This window comes from Canis lupus, chromosome 25 (genome assembly GCF_011100685.1).
Source record: "Canis lupus familiaris isolate Mischka breed German Shepherd chromosome 25, alternate assembly UU_Cfam_GSD_1.0, whole genome shotgun sequence".
Classification (NCBI taxonomy): Eukaryota; Metazoa; Chordata; class Mammalia; order Carnivora; family Canidae; genus Canis; species Canis lupus.
This window is the reverse complement of record NC_049246.1, coordinates 7,940,179-7,964,832: the sequence shown is the minus strand read 5'-3', so window position 1 is coordinate 7,964,832 and position 24,654 is coordinate 7,940,179. Positions and strand designations below refer to the sequence as shown.

Genomic DNA, 24,654 nt, shown 5'->3' with positions numbered 1-24,654 from the left:
ACAGCCGGGCGGGGGTGGGGGGGGGGAGGACTTTAAATAGAGTGGTCCCGGAAATCCTCTGAGATAAACTGATACTTGAGTAGAGACCTGTGTGAGGTGAAAGAGCCACAGGCTCTCCAGGGAAGAGCACTGCAGCCAAAGGGAATGCTAGACATGGAGGCCTTGAAGCTGGACGGTACCTCAAGTGATCACACTTGTTGTTACAAGAAAGCCAGAATGACCAGGGTGGTGCAAGCAAGGAGGATGGTTGTAGGAGACAAGCCAAGAGAGTAACAGCAAGAAGACCTTGAAAGGCCTTAAACGGCAGGGTGTAGAGTTTGGACTTTCATTTTGAATGGAAAAGGGAGCCAGTGGAGGGTATCAAGCAGAGAAAAAGACATAAATAAACTTCTGTTTTTAAAGGATTGCTGTGGCTGCTCTGGAAAACAGGCTGTAGAAGGGCAAGGATGGAAGGAGGGCATAGTACGGAGGCCATTGCAGTCACCATGTAAAAGAACGTGGTGGCTTACATTGGCAGTGCTGGAGATGGTGAAAAGTGGTCTTATTCTGGATGTTTTGAAGGTAGCATTCACTGAATATGATGCCGAGTTACCTAACCTCTGTTTCCCCTCTGTAAAGTAGCAATAAGAGACACTTATTTTTGGGCTATGAATATGTGCAATGCAGGGGCACCTGTGTGGCTCAGATGGTTGAGCATCTGACTTGATTTCAACTTAGGTTGTGATTTCAGGGTCTTGAGATCAAGCTCCATGTCAGGCTCTGAGTTCAGCAGGGAGTCTGCTTGAGACTCAGTGTCTCTATCTCTCTTCTCTCTCTTCCCTCTCCTCCTTCTATCCCTCTCCCCTCTTTGCCCCTCCCTCCTCAGATAAATTAATCTTTAAAAAAAATGATGTGCAATACATAGAGCAGTACCTGGTATAAAGGAAGTACTCTCTGTGTTTACTCTTTGTTATTATTTTTATTATTACTTTTATCCTCATCATTATGATGATGATAAGTTGGATGTGAGATGTGACAGAGAAGTCAGGGATAGCTCTAAGGCTCCTGTCCTGAGCAAAATGGAAATATGGAATTATATTTTATTGCAATGGGGAAGATTGGAGAAAGACCAAGTTCTCACAGTGGTGGGGATTTACATGATTTAGTGTTTTCTTTGTGCGTCTGTATTTTCCATTGCTCTATAATGCATAATTGTATATTAGATTATCAAAAAATAAAGGAACTAAAAATCTAATCAAGTAATTCTAACCCATTGATCCTATAATTTATTCACCCAATGGGATGGTTAGAAAGTTATTTTTACTAGCCTAAATTTTGTAAGACTCTTTCTACAAACACCAAATAGGGAAAACAAAAATCATCTCTTCCTAAAATAACACACGCTTGTCTTTCTCACCCTATAGATGACCCAATTTCTCCCTATACGGGCTGGCTGTTGACTATTACAGAGACCAAACAGCCACAGCCCCTTCCCATGCCTTGTACTGGAGGATGCTGGGCCCCTCTGGTTGACTATCTTCCAGAAACCATCACTCCCCGGGGTCCCCTCCACAGGTAAGTGGCATGTGTGGGTAGAGGAAAATGACTGCTAAACTTTGGCTGGACTTTTACTCCTATGAGAAGAGAGAAATCATTCCAGGTCCCACCAAATGAAATGACCTTTAAATCAGAGGGACCATGCACTACTTGAATTGCAGCTCTCAGCATATTTGTAGAGTTTGGTTGAATATTAACCAATGTGCAAAGCTGCCCTTGCTACATAAAATTTTTCCTTGATGCAATCTGGATATGGATATGCATTCTGTGATGTATTTTAGGCTGTAACTCTTCCTCCCTCAGCTCTTATTACCAAATGACTAGTAAGACTCCTTGTGGTGTGATCAGCTCAGCCAACATTTCTTCATTTTGTGGAGTTCTGTGCTATGTCAGAAACTAAACTCCATTTCCCTGGAACAAGGGTCTTACATAATTCTTCAGCAGGGCTTACAGGTTGTATTTAACTATGACTTAATAACTTATCAATGTATTTCCATCTTTTCGGAAGTTACATTAATTTCATCATGTCATTGATTAGGTGCAATATTGCTGTTATTTTTATGACTGAGATGGTGGTGGATCACAGTGTGAGAGAAGATTGGGCTCTTCATCTACCATTATTACTTCATGCTGTCTTCTTAGGTAAGATTGGCTCTAAGAGGAATTCTAGCCAATAGGGTCAAAAACTTATAGATGTAATCCAGAGAGCTTTTCTTTTACATTGACATCCTGCTTTCCTCATTTCTGAAATATTTAGTCTCTTCCATTTTTCATTGCTTCTATGTGACATCTGCTCTGCAATTTTAGTTGATCAGCCATTGTTTAAAATTGCCCTATTACTGCACTATAGAGTGGTACCTCTCTAATGTTATACCTATAAAGATACCCAAAACAGGTTGGGGCTCTTTGAGGGTCTTTGGCTAGCTGTGATTAGTTTCAAGCCATGAGACACTGTTGGTGCACAGAGAGAAACAATATAGTGCACAGCCAGCCAATCACTGAGATTTTAAAGTAGCCAAATTGTAGAGCAAAAAAAAAGGGAAGGAGGAACAAGCCAGGAAGACTCAGAAGTTTAGTTACAGAAAGATGAACAAAGTTAGAATCCTTCAGTTAGCAGAGACATCCAGGGAAGACAACATCCCAGGAAGAAGGAATGCTAACCATGTCAAATGCTACTGAGAGGTCAAGAAAAGTCCATCTATCAGCATTTAATGAGAACATTTGATTTAAGGAATAAAGCATTCTATTTTTCCTAAGCCCAACTTCTTTATGTTGGTAATACAAACAATAACAAAGAAAACCGAACATTCTTTTAACATGTTCCTCCTGAGTGACTTGGAATCTTTACTATCCCTGGAATCTAAGCAAGCTTAAAACTTGTTTGTACTAAGAGATTTTACTGTTTTGTTCCAGGTTTGGACCACTACCGGCCTGAAGTCTTTGAACACAGCAAAAAATTGCTTCTTCACCTCTTGATTGCCCTCTCTTGCAACAGCAATTTTCATACCATTGCTTCTGTGCTTCTACAGACTCGAGAGATGGGCGAAGCTAAGACTCTAACAGTTCAGCCAGCTTATCAACCAGAGTATCTCTACACAGGTAACAAAAGGAGGGGCAGAGAGCCTGAGACAGAATCACAAATGCAAAGATGGGGTGTTGGCAGAGCCCAAATTAACTCCCCTAGTGTGATCACCATCCAACTTTCCAAGCAAGCAAGTAGCAGCACGATAAATATGCACCATCTCACCTGATGGTTAACTTGGTTCTCAAAATCCTTCTTCATTATTGAATACTTTCAAATGTCTTTTTCCTTATTATTATTATTGCTACTCTCATTAAATATGCTCCTACTGATACACTGAAAATTAAGATGTCCTTTGGTCAAGAGCATCAGTCTCAAACACTGAAGGATGAGAATCCACAAAACAGTGACCTTTTCCATCACCTTGAGAGCAGGTCATTGCCAGGGTGCCAGATGTATCATTTGTGTACTTTCCAGCTTCCCTGGGGGAGTTTTCACTTTATTAAGTTACTGACTTTTCTGGAAGGCACCATGACTGGAAGTCTACTAAGAATCATTGCTGTTTTGAAACCAAAATTTTCTTAGAAATGGGAACAGGAAGCATTAGCTGAATCATGTTTGAGTCAAATTCTGCTGTGTCCAGGTATTTATGAAAACTTTCCCCAAAGGGTTGACCAGTGGTTTTCATTTAGAATCGAAACATTTAATATATCCTAAAATGATAATGAATTAACATTCCTGAATATTTTGTACATAATTTTGGCACTGGATATGGTGTGGTACTTCCTGTGTCACCATGTATTTTATTCATAATCTTGAAAAGGATGTGCCTTACACTCAGTGCTTTCTTGTCCTTTGACAGACGTTAAAATATTTCTTTGGGAAAAAAAAAAAGATATTTCTTTGGAAAACAAATAGGAAGTCACTAAGTCTGAGACAGGGACTACCGACCTTCATTTAAGCCCTTTATTTTAAAACAAGCTGCATGTTATTGAAAATAACCCATCAGGGCACCTGAGTTGCTCAGTGGTTGAGCATCTGACTTCGGCTCAGGGCATCCTTTCTACAGGGAGCCTGCTTCTCCCTCTGCCTGTGTCTCTGCCTCTCTCTCAGTGTCTCTCATGAATGAATAAATAAAATCTTAAAAAAAAATAAAAGAACCCATTAATAGCCAGAGACACAAAACTCTCTTTACTATAGGTGTTTAATTAAAAGAATCTGAAGACCTCTGGCTGTCCTAACTCCCCAGTATAAGGATGTATTCCATTAAGTACATGGTCTTAGACTGAGAATAGAATAATGTCCATTAAATTGTATACCTCTGAGTGCATCAGTTTTGTATTCACTATACCACCGATGTGGCATAAAGTGAGGATTTACAAAACAAAACATACCATAGTCAAGACAGCAGATAGCTAAAATGATTGGATCTGTAGCATACATGGAATAGGCGTACAAAGAGTTTAGAAAATGTCTCTTCTTAACATTTATTAATAGTTATTGAACACCTAGCTTCAACTATGATTGCTTTCAAATCCAAACTAAAAACTTGTGTGATAGAAATGATTGTCTTAATCTTATTATAATAGGAAATCAAGGTACAGAGAAGTTATATAAACTCCCTGAGATTGCATAGTAAATGGCAAAGATGATATTCAGGCCCAGGGCTCCTCACTCCTATTTCAGGGTATCTATCAGATACACCAGAACTATGGACTTTTTATGATTATTAAGTAGGATGAAAGAGATGGTTATGTATATACATTTTCAAACCAACAACATACCCAGAGATATAAAATGATAACTAAATATGAGGTGGGGAAAAAAACATAGTATTTGTTTATACCATATTTCTTTGATGAGATATAATTTATTAAAACATTAATATGCACATAATAGTCACAGTTTTAAGCTCATTTACTCAAAATATTATGTAGAGCTCATCAATTATTAGGTGCTGGTATCCTCAAAAATGGTATCATTTTACCGATTTAAGTAGTCTAATACCCAGGAATAATTTATGAACACAGTAGAATCCAGATGTATAGTGGAAATGTTTGTGGGCCTATCCACACGTGTGTGCAGGTGCACACAGATGCATGTACACATATGTACATCCACACACATGCACACATACCACTTCTTTTGTAGAAAGCATCAACTCAAACATCAGAGTAGAAAACAGCAAATCACACTCCTATTACCAAAAACACTCTGGTTTACATGGCAGTGCAACTATTTCATAAGCAAGGAAAGAATATCAGCCTCATTTCATCATAAGCACAGCCAAAATCAAATGTTTTTCTCCAAAACATTTAAATAACTACACACTTCTGTTTGCTCACCTCCTAACCTCATTAAGCACCCTGCCTAGCACATTCTACCATGACTTTCTTGTCCTACCAGGTGGCTTTGACTTCCTGAGAGAGGACCAGTCATCCCCAGTGCCAGACTCGGGGCTGAGCTCCAGTTCCACGTCGTCCAGCATCAGCCTGGGGGGTAGCAGTGGGAACCTCCCTCAGATGACCCAGGAGGTGGAGGATGCGGATACAACTGCTGAAGCAGATGAGAAAGCAAACAAGCTTATTGAGTTTCTGACAACCAGGTAGTGAGGGGTCAGAAGACAGGGGCCTGTTTCTGGGTTGGTCTTTTGGGGAAATGTCATCACATTAAAACCACACAGGTGGAAAAGCAAGCCCATGGTTTTAGCAAAGCCTTCTTTTCTCTTCTAAATTGTATCTGCTATAGTCTGTGTACCAGGCAGATCCTGGCAGAAGTTGTCTAAGATCCCACTGATGGCACAGTTGATGGGCAGGAATTTTCACGTACAAAGACAACACAGCAGATGGAGGCAGGACACAGTAGTGCCCCACGGTGAGGGATGACTTTAATTGTCTATTAGAGCTGCCAGTATCTGGGAGTTCTGAGACTTGGCAGAGAACATCACTCTGGAAACCAAATATATTAGCCACAGTCGACCCAGGAGCAGCTGCAGAGGGGATCATTGTCTGCTCATTTAATCCAGAGTCATTTATAAATGGAAGTCAGAAACAATAGGAAGCATGATAGGAAAGGAAGCCAACTGATGATCAAAATCAAGAAAGACTGAAAGCAATCCTGTTTTTTCAAGTCTTCTGGTTCTTCTGCTGAACAATTTAGTTTGTAAAGCTTCAGAATTTCTAGCACCCAAGGTCCAGTATTTGTATTAAGAAAACCATGCTTATCTTTGTATGGGGGGGAGGAGTGCTATCTTTTCTCAGTGCATTAAATCCCAAAGTGTAGTCTGTATAGATGTTATCTGATACCCACATAATTTTTCTGTCTTCCACAAATGCACCAATTAGTGCAAAAAAGGAAAAAAGCATTTTCTTTCCTCAATTAATGATTCAGAGTATTCTTTGCAGTTCTCAGTTCAATATAGGATTTAATGAACAGGAAGCTTCGAAAGGGGTTGATAGTGCCTACAACCAGGGTATCTCAAAGACCTGAATGGTTTGTGGAGAATGAAAGTATGCTTACCACTCAACACTGTCAGTACCATGTGTTGGGAAGAGTGTTCTCTGAAATTCTCACATCTGGCTGCATCCTGTTCTTCTTGTTGAAAACCAAGTAGCTATGAGAGGCTGTATTTTTAATTTGTTTCTGCAATATTTGGCAGCCTAATGATATGCTTCTGATAAAAGCATTATCTCTGCAAATCTAAAATGTACAAATAGATTGTACAAATGTACAAATCTAAATGTACAAATAAAATTAACATTTTATTTTGACAAACATGTATCTATTATGTGTAAACACTGTTCTGGTGAATTGAGAGGTTTTAATTCTGTGGGTGAATTTTGTGAGGTTTTCATTTTGTGAGTAAAACATAAGAGTATGCTCTTAAGCTTTATAAGACTAAAATTTACCCCCACATTAATCAGTAAAATATAAAAATCCATACTGCGCCTTTGGAGTTACAACAGCATACATGGTTTTAAAAATGCAAAATGATTATATTCATATAGTTATATTTTTTAACATTTTGTATGTTTTGTTTAAGGGCATTTGGTCCACTTTGGTGCCATGAGGACATCACACCCAAAAATCAAAATTCAAAGAGTGCTGAACAGCTCACTAATTTTCTACGTCATGTTGTATCCGTATTTAAAGACTCCAAATCAGGTACTTTATCCTATTTCCCCAAATGTCACTTACAACATTTTCTGTAATGGAGCATATTCTTCCCATTATAACCACACATTTCATATATGTGTGTGTGTGTGTGTGTGTGTGTGTGTGGTTCTGCATTTAGCATTGATAGCAGAAGAATATTCATAGGGGAGCTTTGAGGCTTAGTTCAGATGTGCCTAACTGAATGATTGTTAATGTCACATATTCTTGCATTATATTCTATCAAATAATTCCCAAAGGTCACTGTTCTCCTTGCTTCATATACCTCATTGGAATTAAACTATGCCTTATAATATTAATTTTATTTAGAGAAGGCCTTGACACAACACACATATGAAAAGATGCTCAAGGGGATGCCTGGGTGGCCCAGCGGTTTAGCGCCTGCCTTTGGCCCAGGGTGCGATCCTGGAGTCCTGGGATCGAGTCCCACGTCAGGCTCCTGGCATGGAACCTGCTTCTCCCTCCTCCTGTGTCTCTGCCTCTGTCTCTCTCTCTCTGTCTCTCTCTCTCTATGTCTATCACGAATAAATAAATAAATCTTAAAAAAAAAAGATGCTCAACATCACTAATCATCAGGGAAATGCAAATCAAAACCATAATGAGATATCACCTCACACCTGTCAGAATGGCTAGAATCAAAAAGACAAGAAATAACAAATGTGGGCAAGAATGTGGAGGCAAAGGTACCCTCATGCATTGTTGGTGGGAAGGTAAACTGGTGCAGCTACTGTGGAAAACAGTATGGAATTTCCTCAAAACATTAAAAATAGAAATATCAAATGATTCAGTAATTGTGCTACTGAGCATTTATCCAAAAAGAAATTGAAGAAAATGAAAACACCAATTTGAAAAGATACAAGCCCTCCTGTTTATTGTAGCATTATTTGCAATAGCCAAGATATGGAAGTAATCCAAGTGTCCATCCATAGATGAATAGATAAGGAAAATGTGGTGTGTATGTATGGATATAAATGTAGATATATATTCATTCCATATATATTCCATTATATATGATATACATAATAAACTTACTATATAATGGAATATTATATAGCTATAAAAAGGATGAGTGTTTTTTTTTCACCATTTATGGCAACATGAATGTACCCAGAGGATATTATGCTAAGTGAAGTTAGTCAGATTGAGGGAAAAAATCCAATATGATTTCATTCATATGTGGAATGTTAGAAAACAAAACATGAATAAACAAACAAAAGCAAAATCAGACCTATAAATAAAGAAAACAAACTGAAGACTATGAGAGAGAAGGGAATATGGATATGGGCAGGATGGGTAAAGGGGAGCAGGAGATACAGGTTTCCAGTTATAGAAGGAATAAGTTACAGGGATAGAAGGCACAGCATAGGGAATATAGTCAATGATACTGTAATAGTGTTGTATGGTGACAGATGGCAGCTCCCCTTATGGTGAGTATCACATATAGAGAAGCTGAATCACTGTGTTGTACACCTGAAACTAATGTGACTGTATGTCAAGTATACTCAAATTTAAAATTTTGTCAAAAAAAAAAAAAAGAACATGAGTAATAATTATTGACTGTATCAAGACTCAACTGAGAAAAATAGTGAGACTTGAAAACTGGTTACAAAACAGTATCTTGTGATCAAATGTTTTTAACTCTGAAAGTATTTGCTAATAATTCCTGTACCAATGATCATTCAGTATTCTGAACACAGTGTGGTTCTTATTTACACTATCATAGCATCATGATGTTTAAGCCCTCAGCTGTATACCATTCAGATTCAACTTGGCCTGGGCTGATTTGTGTGTGAAATCTAAATTTGATTCCCCAGCATGATGCAACAACTGTCCCTACCTTTTTCCCCCACATCAGGCTGGCCATATGAAAGATAGCTCACTGGCTTTCCCCATTGCTCTGATAATTAGCACATCTCACAATTGAAAACATTCCAGATTAGCCACATCTCTTCTCAGTATCAGAGGGTGCTTTCGAAAAAACAAAAAATACTGATAAACTAACATGAGAAACTCATTTCAGAAAGAGGATTGACATTTCTTGTTTGGAGTTTCTCCTTTGGGATGTTTTTGAAATATTAAGACCTTTTCTATCGGTATTTCCCTCACTTAAAGTCATTTAATAATTGAAAGGAACCCAAAGGAAGAAATGTATATTGTTTGTGTGCAAGACATTAATTTGTCTAAAACTTCTGATTATATGAAGATAAGAAAAATGAGAAAACACACGAATCCCTTTACTGTGTCCTTAGAGGGTGCTGGTTTCCCTGTACAGCCCTGCTTTCTGCCATTTCCACTGTAGCACAATACATGTGTTTATGGAAACGCTTGTATTAGTCAGGGTAGCATAGCTGGTATAACACACAACCCCCAAAATTCAGAGGCTTAACACAGGAAAAGATTACTTCTGAATCACATAATGAATCAGTGTAGTTGTTTTTCCAATGGCCTTCCATATGGCGCTTCAAAGACTCTCCAACCTGTGGGTCTGTCACCCGCATCACCCCTGTCACTCCCGTTGCTCAGCGGCCTCTCCTCAACCCTCCTCATTCAGCCAGCCAGTGGAGGAAGAGCGTGAGTGGAGAAGGACTCCGGAGGAACATGCAGCATGCCAGGCTCAAACATGGCATCCAATGCTTCTTCCCACATTCCACTGGCCAGAACTCAGGCGTGAGGTCACACCTAACCTCAGGAAAGCCTGGGAAATGCAGGGTGCTGTGTGACACATCAAATAGCCTTTCTTTAAGGACATTGTCAGAGTTGTACTGGTGCTCTACAGTCCTGCAAGGATAGGTCTAGCCTTCAGGCCTATTGTGATTTAATTAAGTTTTTGTTAATCAACAGAGGTCCTGACCCCACACGTAATAAAATTAAGTAGGAAAATAAAATAAAGGTAACAAATTCTGTTTTAAAATATCCATTCAAAAATTGTGAACTGCCTGTATGGGTTTAATCCTGTATTTACTACCCTGAATATACACACCTAAGTCCATTTTTCAGGACTCTGTTTGCTCTGCAGGAACATTTTCTTAAATAGTCCCTAGGGTCAAACAGCCAGGCAGCAGCTAAGAACAATGACATTAAATTATCCCTCCTGATTCATTTTTATGTGATGATCAAATATACCACAGAGCCCTCTAGATCACAGAGATAGTCAAAATCACTGTTTTCATCATGTCCTCTGACTTTGTAGTCAGATTTCCTCCTGCAGAGAGACATAGCAGAGAGTACAGATCGTGGCCCAGAACTCAATCATGCACTTTGCCTTACATTTTTATTTCCATCTGATTCAAGTGGTTTTCTGATGACTGAGATGACCTTCATGCTATTGGAAGAACCTATATTCAGACTAGAGTTTAAACGATGGCTGCCTACTTGGCAACACTTACATTTCAATATCTGCATGTTTATAGACTACTCTGAAGAGCGATGACTTTGATATAGGCTTTGGTTGTGTTTTGAGTTGACTAGATCCACTAACAGCTTTCTTCTACATACACAAGTACTCTGAAAACTTGGTCATAACAAATTCTCTCATGAAAACTGGACTGAAAGTATTCCATGCAAAAAGTAGTTCAGAAGAACAATGTAGAAAAAATAGCAGTGCAATAAACAAAAAGACATTTGTAAGTCGATATTATGTATCAGACACCATACTAAGCATGTTTTAAATTGTTGAATTTCCACAACTCTAGGAGATAGATACTATGATTCTCCAGTTAAAAATAAGAAAACAGGCTCACAGAGAATACGTTTCTTTCCCAGAGTCCCAAAATCCCTTGTTCAAAACCAGGACCATCTTGCTCTAAAACTTTGGATTCTTTCTACTACACTATGCCTCTTTAGGATCTATCCAAATTTGGTGGGGTTTTATTTTGTTTTATTTTAAAATGGCTAAACCCTAGACAATACCACCAGGAGGCAGCTCTGTGCAGGTGGCCTGATTTGCATTGATGTCCCAGGTTTGCAGAGTACCGGTTGACCTACCTGTGGCCTCTTGGTGCTTAGGTTTCCATCTGGAGCAACACCTGAGTGAAGTTGCTTTGCAGACAGCCCTTGCAAGCTCCTCGAGGCACTATGCTGGTCGGTCTTTCCAGATATTCCGGGCACTCAAGCAACCTCTGTCAGCACACGCCTTGTCTGATCTTCTCTCCAGACTAGTGGAGGTGATTGGAGAACATGGAGATGAGATTCAGGTATGGAAGGAAAGACCACTGAAGTCATTCTCATTCTCGCATGTCAAAGATGAGGCCTTAACAGCTTCCTTTGAGCCTTCTTTCTCTTGCCAATTATCCCAACCATTTGGGAATATACAATTTATTTTTAAAATTTTTTAGAGGTTAGCTTTTTTATATTTACAAAAAATACTTCAAGGAGCATTGTTCTAGAAATCCAGTGGATATTGTTTTCTTGAGCCAACCACTGAGAAGCCCTTGGAGACTCCTTCTTGGTGGTTTTGTTGTTGGTTTGATTTGACAGAGAACTGAGGAATTATTTGTATTGTTTTGTTTTTTTGCCACCAACCTAGGATGCACTGATGCAGTCTCCCCACCTTGAGAAGGGATCTCTGTTGTATCTCTGCAAAGCATTACCCTTCTCTGTATAGCCAGCCTTCAGTACACTGAGAAGAGCTGAAGGAACTAATGAAGAGAGTAGGTACCACAAGAAGACTCTGTAGGTAGAGCCCAAGGCCTAGGGAGCAGGCCGAAAGCAAAGAACATTGCTGGCTCTGTAGCTTGGGCCAAGCCCTTCTTTCCTTTGTTTTCCATTAGAGAAGTTACTTTATCCTGCACACCTCTTAACTCTAGCCTCTTTTCCTCTTTCTGGCCATTGGATGTGCTTTTTTCAAAATGCCACTAAGGCCCAGCCTTTCTCATATCTTAACTCTAAATCTCTGGTCAGACATTACCATTCTGCATTTCAAATGCCTACCATCCCCCTCAGCAAGGAGCCATGATTGCCCCTTTAACCTTGCCCTCCCCCTGTTGGATTTCAAATGAGATTAATCTGTTCAGGACCTCATATCTAGGAACATAAATCTTTGTGATTACCTGCTTACTATTAAGCTATCTGAATTTCCTAAATGGCCCTTAAAATTTGTTTTTAGACTCAGTAAGTTCAAGTAGCAATGACTGTCTAGCACTCAATGGTATTAACATTAGACTTGAATAAAGTTTGCTTTAATTAAATTTATCTTCAGGATGTGAACAGGAGTTTTGAGCAGTACAAAATGTTATCTTTGCATGTCTGGCAGGGTTATGTAATGGAAGCACTCCTTACGTTGGAAGCTGCTGTGGATAACTTGTCTGACTGCTTGAAGAACAGTGATCTCTTAACGGTATTATCTCGGTGAGAAGCAGCTTAATGACTTTTGAAATCAAATATGCTGGACTGAATATTTGAGAGATACCTGGATTTGGGCAAAGTCCAAAGGAAAAAATCTAGTTTTTGATGTTTGAAAAGTTTGGTACTTTTTCTTTAGTTAAAAAAAAAGTTATGGCACACTCATATATACCCGTATAAGTATTTTTGAACATCGGGAAGATAGAGAAGAAATGCTATTTCTAAAAAATAGAAATATTTTGTTTTTTCATTTTTTGTTCTATGTCTCTGAGTACTTTTTCAAATTTTATATAATAGTTATCCTACTTTTTGCATTGTAGATAGAAACCAAAACTAAATATTATTTTTTGAATGAATATCTACAAAACTCATCTGAACCTGCACTATAAAAACAGCTGGAATTAATGTTGATTTTACTTGAATAAATTCCTATCTTAGATCTTTCTTTTTTATTTTTGTTCCTTTTGCTCCTGCCAATGTTTAATTACCCATTTCAAATCATTCACAATTTTGTATTCTGCTTATATAATTGAGCTCATTTTGCTTGAAATTGAGTCAGTAATGTTATCATAAATCACACTGAGCCTTGTTTCATTTTTAAGTTGAGCATTTTTTATGGATAGGTAATTTTAGTATGATTCCTAACATCATTCATATTTTTCTATATAAACCTACAGATTTATCTAAGTCAGTAAGAATTTAGCAAGAATGTTGATAAAGAGTTTTATCTATTCAGCCTGAAATGGGCTTAGAGATCATTCCTTGTAGATTTTTTATAAGCATAAAAAATTTCCTTTGATGCAGTTACTAACTTTTTTCTTTCTAGATAATATCCTTTTCATTTCTGTTCTTATCGGTCAGTTAATAGAATATTAAGCTTTGTGCCTATCAGGAATATTTTATTTCTAAATTACTCCTGCCCAAAGTCAAACAAAAAAATAAATGAATGATCAGTAAACTTTACCACCAACTGCTTGCTCTCCTTTAGCTTTTCAGTAAGTGTAAGTCATTATTAGGTTTGATTGTTGCTTTGTTGGTGAAGGTTCTCATTGTTTTGTTTTTTATAACTTTAAGTTTAGGAATAGAAAATTTATTCCTGTAGGTTTAAGGGTATGGGGAAAAAAGAATAGATAGGATTGTTCCAAAGAATGATTTCTCTCCCTTACTGTTTGTCAGTGAATCTTAAAAGGACTGGCACTTTACTGAAGCATGTTGGCTTTCTGTTGAAATTTTTTTAATTTTTTATGTTTATACCCAGCTCTTCATCACCAGATTTAAGCTCTAGCACTAAACTAACAGCAAGCAGAAAGAGCACAGGACAACTAAATGTAAACCCTGGGACAGCCAGTGGCAACACCACAACCACAGAACGGAGCCGGCATCAAAGAAGCTTTTCTGTGCCCAAGAAGTTTGGAGTTGTTGACCGATCCTCAGACCCACCTAGAAGTGCCACCCTGGATAGAATTCAGGCTTGTACCCAGCAAGGCCTCTCCTCAAAAACCAGAAGTTCATCTTCCTTGAAGGACAGTCTCTCGGATCCGTCTCACATAAATCATCCAACGAACTTATTAGCCACCATCTTTTGGGTCACAGTGGCCTTGATGGAATCTGATTTTGAGTTTGAATACCTAATGGCCTTAAGGCTGTTGAACAGACTACTGGCTCATATGCCGCTTGATAAAGTTGAGAACCGAGAAAAACTTGAGAAACTCCAGGCACAGCTGAAGTGGTCAGACTTCTCAGGGTTGCAGCAGCTGCTGCTCAAAGGATTCACCTCCCTCACCACCACTGACCTGACCCTGCAGCTTTTCAGTTTGCTCACACCAGTATCCAAAGTATCCATGGTGGATTCATCCCAGGCCATTGGTAAGGCCAACATCACTCATTCTCCTGAAGTTCTGGAAGTGGTTGTGTTTACATTTAGTGTAATAAGATAATGGGCTTCGTACTTTCAACAATTCTGTTTAAAATGGTTCTTGGGAATAGTGTCATTTCTTTCAAAACTATACATAATATAAATCTTAAAATTATTTAAATTGTAGAAGACATTTTTAAAGCAATAGCATAAAAGGGGCAGAAGCAATATATTAGTTATTTCTTTGTGCTTTACAGATGAAATTGCAGACACTGTCAATTTATTCCATTATTCTTGTACAAATAAAACATTTTTGCTCTTTTTTTCTTAATTCCTAAATCTTTTTTGTTTTCTTACCTTTTTATCACCTCTTGAAAATTCTCTTGATTTCATCATTTTGAATAAAGCCAAATCACCAGCCATATTTTTAATACCATGGCATGGGGCCCAGACTTCTTTTCATGAAGGTAGAACTTAACATGATGGTACTAAGCCATTACTTAGCATTTTAAAAAGCCTGTTTGATACATTACATGAGTGAGACTTAAATTGGTTGGCCTATGTCTTCTCATACAAGCTTTTCTTAAAATATGGTTTTTGATAAAAGTTTTAAACCAAAGCTTCAGTTCCTTTTAATCTGCTTTTTAAAATCTGTGCCAGTCATCCTTATTCACAGTCCATAACAATACAGTCACTGTCTCAGAATTACAGATCTACTTCAGTGCCTCCTCTGTAACTGGTGTCATTGTGGTTGTACATTTTTTTCCTGGATTTTGTGTTAGATCATAGTAAAACTGTTCAAAAGACTGCTTTTGCATCACCTTAGCATAAAATCTGCAATATTCCTTCCTACTGCTAACAGTTAAAATGCACCATATTCAGTATGTCCACTGCATCTTCTCTGATCCAGGATTTCCACTGAACGTGTTGTGTCTCCTGCCCCAGCTGATCCAGCATTTTGAAAATCCCAACCAGTTTTGCAAGGATATAGCTGAAAGGATTGCTCAGGTATGATTTCTGGCTCCATACTCAGGCGGATCCATACAGGCCTTCAGGAAGGTCCAATGCTAAACAGAGATTGCCCCAAAAGGGAAATGAGTTTCACAAAACCTGAAAATCATAACTGATATGGCTGGTAATTTATATTTCTGAGTAGCTAATGCACATTGTCTTGTGGTTTCATTATTTATAAGACAGGTGGAAAGAATCTGTGAAAATCTTATTAGCTAATTATTAAGATAAGTACTTCTGCAGCTTGCAAAAAAAAAAAAAATAAAAAGTATCAATATGTTTTCCAGATTCCAGAGCAAAATTGCAAACATATCTTATAGCAAAACTGCTAACACATCTTCCTATTCATAAGGCTATTTTATCCCTAATTTATTATCTTCTCTTAAAAGGTGTGTTTGGAAGAGAAGAACCCCAAACTTTCCAATCTTGCACACGTCATGACCCTTTATAAAACACACAGCTACACGAGGGACTGTGCCACATGGGTCAATGTGGTCTGCCGATACCTTCATGAAGCATATGCCGACATTACCTTGAATATGGTGACCTACCTGGCCGAGGTAAGCTCTTCAATTAAGGATAAGCCTATTATAGTTTTCATGGATAAAATATTTATATGGAATGGATAATCTCTTATCTTCATTTATTGTCTATTATATATTATCATAGATGCTGTATGGAATCATCTTAAATCCTCACAACAATTCAGTGATTCAGATACTATCATAACAAAGAATCTGAGGCCAAACCAGATGAAATAATCTGCCATATGTTTAAAGTGGCAAAGCCAGCCTTTATACCTGCTTCAAAAACTTAAATTCCTTCTTTTTCCTATGCTAATGCTTGCCAGTACATTCCAGAAATGGGGAAATTTTATCCTAATTACTCCAGGTGTTCAAATCTTACTTAAAAAGTTATTATGTGGATTGATATGTTTAATGGTTGTTTGCTCTGAACTACTTAACAAAGCATATATTTAGAAGTAAACCTTTTATCTTCATCTTTAAGTTTGTTTTTAAAAATGGAAAGGGATTTTCATCCTTATACAAGTGTGTTTCTAGTACATTCATTCCAAGGCCCTGTGTCCATTGATGCTGGAAATACACAGCATATTGGACAAGTGATGAAATGTATTCTGTGTAACACCTCGGGCCACTCACTACCTTAATACACAAGGTCATGAAATCTATGAGAGAAATGGTCTCAAACAGCCACCTTGGTTTAGCGTGTTCACCATTGCTTTTCCTTGGGAGACATGCATGCATACCTCTCGCTAGGGCCTTTTCAGAAGTGATGAGGACAGTACATTCTCACTTTTCTTATAGTTATGTCATGAGTACAGGGTGCGGATAGGTTAGAGTATCAGTCATTCTCTGCAAGGCTCCACAAGACTGCACCCTTGTACCTGGTAGAGAGGGTCCTTGCCCCATTTATCAACATTGATAGTTGATCTTGCAGGATTTTGATTTGCAATCTGGGTCAGCAATACATAAGCTGCATTCAGACTGTCAACAGCCAAGGGTTTTTCCACACCCCATCTTTGGCACTTTAAGGAGCCCCTCTTATATGCCACCCTGTGGCTTTGGATAATCACCTTGGTCCCATCTGTCCCCACAAGAATTACTAAGAAACCACACACATACCTCAGCTCGTAAGAAATACCAGATAACTGACACCAGTGCCCTTGCTTACAAAGGCAGATGATGACAATTTTAAAAGTGAAACGTAAGCTAGCAAGAAGATAAGACTTGTTCGGATCACTAGACAAAAGTTTCAAAACTACAAATGGTATGTGGCAGATACACACATACATGTTATCCAGACAAAAAAGGAAGGAAGCACCGACACACACCACAACCTGGATGAACCTTGAAAACATTATGCCAAGTGGAAGAAGCCAGATGCAAAAGGACAAATATAATAGGATTCCATTTGTACGGGGTACCTAGAATAGGCAAATCTGTAGAGATAGAAAGTGGAATAGTGATCCCTAGGGGTTGGGGACAGGGAGTAATGGGAACTTCACATTTTACAGTTAACAGTCTTCGTTTTGAATGATGAACAAATCCTGAAAATAAATAGTGGTGATGGTTACACAACAGTCCGAATACACTTCATGCCACTGAACTGTACACTTAGCAGTGGTCAGAATGGCAAATTTATGTTATATACATCTTACCACAATGAAAATAAATAAATGAGAATGGATTACCTAATTTGTCCTCTTCAGGCTTTGTCACAAACTGTCACTGAAAATCTTATTATGAACCTAACTTCCCACCAAGCATAGTACATATTAACTCCTACTTCAGGTACTCATGTATTCTTTCAGGTGTTGGCCAGGCACATACGTATAATCTTAGGTAGCTATGATCAGTATTGCCTGTGAACCTGCTCTGTTCATGTGACATTAATTCTGTGCGTGTATTTTCATATGTTGGCATAGCTCATATAGTGTCACTTTCAACAACTGTGATTCTAACAGGTTATTGTAACCCAGTGTGCTTAAACATCTCCCCTGTTGCTTATATTCATAATTTTTTTTTCTATCACAAAGGGACCTTTTATGTAGACTTCTTATCAGATAATATCCAGGTTATTTCTTCTGGTGGCGTTTTCAAAAGTAACTTATCCAGGTTGAGGGCATGGGTACATGAATGTGTTTTATGGTTCTCTACACATTTGGGAAATTGGTCTTGACAGAGATTTCCCCTATTTACAATACTGCCAACAGTGTATAAACCTGGTTTCCCACATCCTCACTATATTTTATTATCCTTTTTATGCCTCTTTTCAGTTTTATATTTTTATTGTTTAAAACTTTAAAATTATTCCCTTTATGTATTTCATTTCTAAGAATAGTGTTCATTTTCCCACACAATAGATTTGCATAATTGTTCATTTCCTTGTGTGTTAACTGCTCAGTTGTTTCCTTTGGCCTCTTTTGATGTGGAATTTGAACATTTATTTGAATTATCTCTATACTTCTTTGTTTGGAACAGTAACCTTTGATCATGATGTGTGTCACATAAATTTTCTCATTAGTTTGCTTTCTTCTTTGAAAATACTGTTGATACCATAGTATATGTCCATAAAAGAAAATTTCGTAGGTACAGAGAAGTGGGGGGAAAAAACAGGAGGGGGAGATAAGAAAAATCACCCAAAATAGTTATCTAGAAACACTGCTAGCATTTTGTTCAATTTCTTTCCATTGTTATTTCCATGTAACACCCACCCATTCACTTAGACTTTGACATCATCTATTATACAGAAATTGTATATCCTTCCTCCTTCACTATTTAGTATTATCTGATATCCTTTACTGTCTTTAAAAATGTCATCCTCTTGATTATGTGGTATTTCATCAGACAATTTAGCATAATTTTTTATCCATTTCCCTAGTGTTCAACATTTATACTGCTTATAGAGCTTTCTTGTTTAGTTTTTTTTGTGGGTGTCTTACTATTAAAAATAATGCTTTGGTGAAATCTTACATATAAATCTTAGTGTCTATCTCTAGGTTTGGAAAAGTTCCTAGAAGTATAATCACTATTTCAAAAGACATAAACTGTTTTTAATACTCTTGATGTCAATTGCCAAATTATCCAAGTTACTCCCCACCAATACTGACTGTTATCACTTGGGAAACCTTGCCAGTTTGATAACTAATAACTTGTGCCTTTTGTCTTAATTTGTAATTTTCAATAATTAGTGGTATTTGGTGCTTTCCTTTTGAGATTTATTTTGTATGTATTCCATTTATGAATATTGTATCTATATATTCAGGTGTGCTTACATTGCATTTGTTTTGTTTTTTTTTAATTTTTTGAGATTTTATTTATTTATTGGAGAGAGAGTACAAGCGAGCATGAGTAGGGGACAAGGGGAGGGGCAGAGGGAGAGGGAGAGACAGGCTCCCTGCTGAGTGCTCAATCCCAGGACCCTGGGGATCATGACCCAAGCCGGAGGCAGATGCTTAACCAATTGAGCCATCCAGGTACCCTACATTACCTTTAATGATATCTTCATTTCTTTAGTGGTTAGGATTTTCCATTCCTTTCTAAGGAAAAATGCAATCATAAAGGTGTTGGGAGACACTGGTCCTTCTGTATGAAAAGGCGGGTGTCACACACCAACTGACACTGTACCTTGCCTCCCACAGCTGCTGGAGAAGGGTCTCCCCAGTATGCAGCAGCCCCTCCTCCAGGTGATCTACAGTCTCCTCAGCTACATGGACTTGTCAGTCGTCCCTGTAAAGCAGTTTAATGTGGAAGTTCTGAAGACCATTGAAAAATATGTGCAAGTGAGTATCTGGATGACTTCACTTATGAACAAGGATGTTTCCAGAGAGTCATTCTAGAAAGACTGGAGATTTGTAGCTTGTACTTGGCTGCAAAGTTATCAGGGTGCCAGGCTGCACATTAATTTATTGGCATCCTTAACCCACTGAGAGCAGTCATTTGTGGTGGTTGACCACACCCCAAGTGGTACAGTAAGAAGAAAGACAGGACAAGCTCTGGTGCATTTCTGAGCCCTCAGAAATGTGTTTCTGCCTCTTGGGGCCTACAGACTGGGTATTAAAAGCAAACACCTGGCTGGGAAGGGCAGCAGTGTTGAATCTGTAGTATCCTATTTCAAAGAAGGAGAAGAGAGAAGGAACTTAGGTGTGCTAGGTTATAGGCCAGGTGTTTCCACATGCAAAGTGTTAATTCAGGGGTTAAAATGATCACTTTGGAGTTGAGAGAAGTCAGGTTAAACAACTTGCAAAAATGTGTTGAAAATACTACAAAAAAACAAATGCAGGGGTGTACTCTGTGAGTTGCAGACTTCAAGGGCAGATGCTAGATTCTATCTGGTTAAAATCATCCACAAAGCCATACAGTGTAAATTAGATATTTTTTCCCTGTTGTCACTTCAACATCACATTGCTTGCAGAAATTATTTACTGCTAAATATGATTCCAAGCCTTTTTTAGTTTCTTTTTTTTTTTTTTTAATTTTTTTTTAATTTTTATTTATTTATGATAGTCACAGAGAGACAGAGAGAGAGAGGCAGAGACATAGGCAGAGGGAGAAGCAGGCTCCATGCACCGGGAGCCTGACGTGGGATTCGATCCCGGGTCTCCAGGATCGCGCCCTGGGCCAAAGGCAGGCGCCAAACCGCTGCGCCACCCAGGGATCCCCCCTTTTTTAGTTTCTATTTTTCGAGTTTCATTTCTCCAAAAATCATTTATGCAGGTAGTAAGCATTCAGTAACACTTTCTCACTTCACGGAAGTCCTGGGAGCCAGGGGTTTGGTTCACATTTTTCTACAAATCATGTGCCCTTGATCAAAAGAAAAAAATTGTTTTACTAGGCTGCCTATTCTCACTCAGGCCTGTGGGCTATCTCTGTTATTCGATATCTTATCTTGAATGATGGCTAATTCCACATTCAAATCATGACCTCCCTTGTACGGAATTTAACAGTGAAGGAAATATGGTTTATTTCATGTGCTCTTATTCCAAAGGCTGGGTAAATAATAATAATAACTTTTATCAAGTTAACTTATCTATGCTCAGTATTTTTGTGGGAGAAGCCCAGTTGGCCTGGGGTTTGTCAGGGAGACAAAGATTCCAAAACAAAGTGAGTCTTTTAGGAAAAGTAGGCCTGTGATAAACCAATAAGGAGAGGAAGGGCATTCCAGGACAGGGAATAGCATAAGTAAAGACACAATGGCAAAGAGAGCTTGCCTAGTGTGAAGATCTCCAGGGGCAGCTTGGGGTGGGGGATATTACTCCTGTAGGCTGTGCTTAAAGAGTGTGGACTCCACCCTGCCCACCAGAGGGAGCCCTTGAAGAAATTTAGGCAGGGAAGGGGCATGGTCTGAAGAGTTCTAGAAAGATCACTGTAGTTGGGGTGGGTATGCTGGACTTCAGTAGAGGCCGCAAGCCAGGAGACCAGTTAAGAGGACATTGAAATAGTCCAGGCAGAGGCCAGAGAGGATTCAGCTGATCCAGTGCCAGCAGGAATACAGAAGATGAAAAGATGGGAGCTAACCATGCCTCCCAGAGTCCTGGGTTAGATCATGAGGAAGGTATGAAGTGAGAAGAGAAGAGGCGCCCAGGGAGCAAAGGAAGCAGCAGAAGCCAGAAAAGTAGGAGAAAAACTAAGGAAGACTGGAAGCTGGAATCAGGGAGAGTTTTGAGAAAGAGTGAGTGGTCAATAGCGTAAATGCATTGGGGATTGTTTTTGTTCAAATGGAGGAGGTACCTTATTGGCAAAAATGGTACCTTGTCGTTTTAAACTTCTGTTTATTTGAATATGGACAGAATTTGCTATTTTTTTATTTGCTTATTTCCTAAATGTATCCCCTCTTACATATAAATTGTATTTTTGTGTCATTGGCCTTTTACGTAAGATAGAATTTGAGGCACTGTTTTCCATCAGGGAATTCTGACTGGTCGTGAGAAGTTTCAGGAGCTGGGTCTTACATACAACTGATGAATCACTGAACTCTACCTCTGAAACGAATAAAACACTGTATGATAATTAATTGAATTTAAATGTTTTTTAAAAAAGGTTCAGTTGCTAGCAGTAGACTCGTTTTTTCTTTTTTGTTTTTTGTTTTTTTAATGAAATTGTTTCTGATCATTGAATGTTTTATTCTCTTCAGAGTGTTCACTGGAGAGAAGCTTTGAATATCCTGAAGCTGGTAGTGTCGCGATCTGCCAGTCTTGTTTTGCCTTCCTATCAGCACAGTGACCTCTCAAAGATAGAAATACATCGAGTGTGGACCAGTGCCTCTAAGGAATTACCTGGAAAAACCCTAGACTTTCACTTCGATATTTCAGAGGTATGTTATCTGTTTCTGTCAACCTTAGCAGGGAGAATTAATAGCAAAGATCACAACTAGCTGCCTGGGAAACAGACACTTATTTTATGTTTATTTCAAACTAAGTTTTCTAAGGCCTAAATTAGGTTGTTTTTTAAGAACACATCAAGTGTCATATTCATTAGGGCTCTCAGCTGACAGCCTCTAAAAACAGAAGTGAGCACCCGTTATTTTTTAAAGGATTTTTTTAAAAGATAACTTTAAAAACAGAATGATCTTAAGCATGTTTAAAGCATGACCTTCACTCCTTCTTTACCCGACAGGTGTCATGTCCTATCTTTATATCCACAACTTTGCTGTCCAAACTCCCAGCCGGACCAGCAAATGACTGAGATTGACAGGAATACAGAATCTGCCTTTACAGTTGCTTCCCCAAACCATGCTGCTTTTTAAACCAGTACAATTATCTAAGGTCTTGCCTCGAGGGAGAAGGGAGGGAGGAGGGAAGGAACCAGTGAACCAAACTAAAGAGTCAGGGAGAGAAGAGGGGGCAGAAAGTAGCCAGGCCTACCCGCTCCTGCTTGAATGGACATTTGGGAGGCCTGTACTTAGTCTAAGATGTGCAAATACTTTACTTTCCTGTCTCGTGTACCCCATGCCCCATAACCTCGCCAAAGCAGAAACTACTTTCTGTCCATTTTGTAACCATGGTCTGGTACAAGAACGGTACTTAACAAATATTCTTCAGAACTGCTGAATGAATAAATTCACTGAAAGAATAAACCAGATCTGGTTATGTGAAACTTATTTGCTCTATTAAGTAGGTTGTAGCCAGGTTGGGTTTCTTCACACAACGGTCTCATTGCCCCTTCAGTACCAAGGTTGAGATACTCTTTTGCTGCCCTCATGATTCCTGCATCTGTATTTAGTATGTGTATGATATTAAGGTATCCAATCAATTATTTTTTAAATTTTTAACATTTTTTTACATTGCTGAAGGGAAAAGCTACTTTTACTCCTTGACTGAAGTCAGTTCTGTTCGAAAGGGGCACAGAAAAGAAGCAGCCAGTCGGCTGCACACCCCAGGAACAGAGCTGCTCCAGAATAAAAAGCTGGAGAACCAGATGAAGAATTTCCAACTGGTGTCTGCCACCTGGGGATAGAGGGGCAGGCCCACAAACAGGGTTCTGCAGCAAGGCTGACTACCCAGCCACCACACACCAGCATGAGAAAGGAATTCTCGGGAAATAAACTTCTAAAGTGTTGCCCAAGTACCTGGCCATGAATTTACTCATTTAAATAACTGAAAAGGGGCAGCCCCGGTGGCCCAGCAGTTTAGCGTCGCCTTCGGGCCACGGGTGTGATCCTGGAGACACAGGATTGAGTCCCACGTGGGGCTTCCTGCATGGAGCCTGCTTCTCTCTCTGCCTGTATCTCTGCCTCTCTCTCTCTCCCTCTCTCTCTCTCTCTCTGTCTCTCATGAATAAATAAATAAAATCTATAAATAAATAAATAAATAAATAAATAAATAATAACTGAAAAGATAGAACCAATTTAAATGAGTTTTTAAATAACTAAGATTTAAAGGTTGAGAAGAAGGAAGGAACTCTGGTCTCTGGTTATAACAATAAGGAATTCTTTTAAGCTCAAATATCTGAAAACTATTTGCTTTCCTGAATGTTTTGCTTCTCATCTTTATCAGTGGTTTCTAGAGTATGTTTAAGAACAAGCAATTGGATTTGTTTTCAGCTGCTAACGAGGGTAGGAAAATGTTGAAGATGTAAAATGATTTAGAATGTGTTTGAACATCAGGAAAATGAGTCTACTTATGACACTGAACTTGTCTAAGTTTTAATCAAATAAGCAGGGCTTGGCTGCTGCTGGGTAGAGTGCTCCCATAGTACACAGAACTATCAAACAGATAGAACATGAACTTTTGTATTCCTTTTTTTGTCAAGACACCAATCATCGGGAGGCGATACGATGAGCTACAGAACTCTTCTGGACGGGATGGGAAGCCCAGGGCCATGGCCGTTACCAGGAGCACATCCTCTACTTCATCAGGCTCCAATTCCAATGTTCTTGTTCCTGTAAGCTGGAAAAGGCCTCAGTATTCTCAGGTATAGAATTCTAGACTTCCAGGATTGGAAAGGAGTTCAGGGGGACCTATGAGCCCAAATGCCCACGTGATAAGGGTTTCCTCCAGCACCAGCCTGACATTGCCCATCTTCTGGGCATCAACACTTCAGTGATGAGGATCTTATGGCATTCCAAGGGAACCTAGTTTATCTTGGAACAGCTCATTACATTGAGTTGAAGTCTGACATTTGCTGCCTCGGCCTGTTGGTCCTAGTTCTCTTAAGACTTAGATGAAATGAGACCTCTCTTACACATGGCAGCCCTT

General features: G+C 38.8%; 1 protein-coding gene across 1 annotated transcript in view; it reads left to right on the top strand.

The window, feature by feature from the left end:
* FRY (FRY microtubule binding protein) overlaps window positions 1–24,654 on the top strand; it is a 260,730-nt gene that overhangs the window by 182,180 nt on the left and 53,896 nt on the right. The window contains exons 37-49 of the mRNA XM_038573337.1: window positions 1,404–1,554; window positions 2,075–2,178; window positions 2,950–3,135; window positions 5,465–5,663; window positions 7,101–7,222; window positions 11,237–11,424; window positions 12,483–12,577; window positions 13,830–14,437; window positions 15,337–15,434; window positions 15,827–15,997; window positions 19,600–19,740; window positions 22,092–22,271; window positions 24,209–24,370. Of these exons, the coding sequence (XP_038429265.1) occupies window positions 1,404–1,554; window positions 2,075–2,178; window positions 2,950–3,135; window positions 5,465–5,663; window positions 7,101–7,222; window positions 11,237–11,424; window positions 12,483–12,577; window positions 13,830–14,437; window positions 15,337–15,434; window positions 15,827–15,997; window positions 19,600–19,740; window positions 22,092–22,271; window positions 24,209–24,370 (2,405 nt within the window). The remainder of the gene's footprint in view (window positions 1–1,403; window positions 1,555–2,074; window positions 2,179–2,949; window positions 3,136–5,464; window positions 5,664–7,100; window positions 7,223–11,236; window positions 11,425–12,482; window positions 12,578–13,829; window positions 14,438–15,336; window positions 15,435–15,826; window positions 15,998–19,599; window positions 19,741–22,091; window positions 22,272–24,208; window positions 24,371–24,654) is intronic.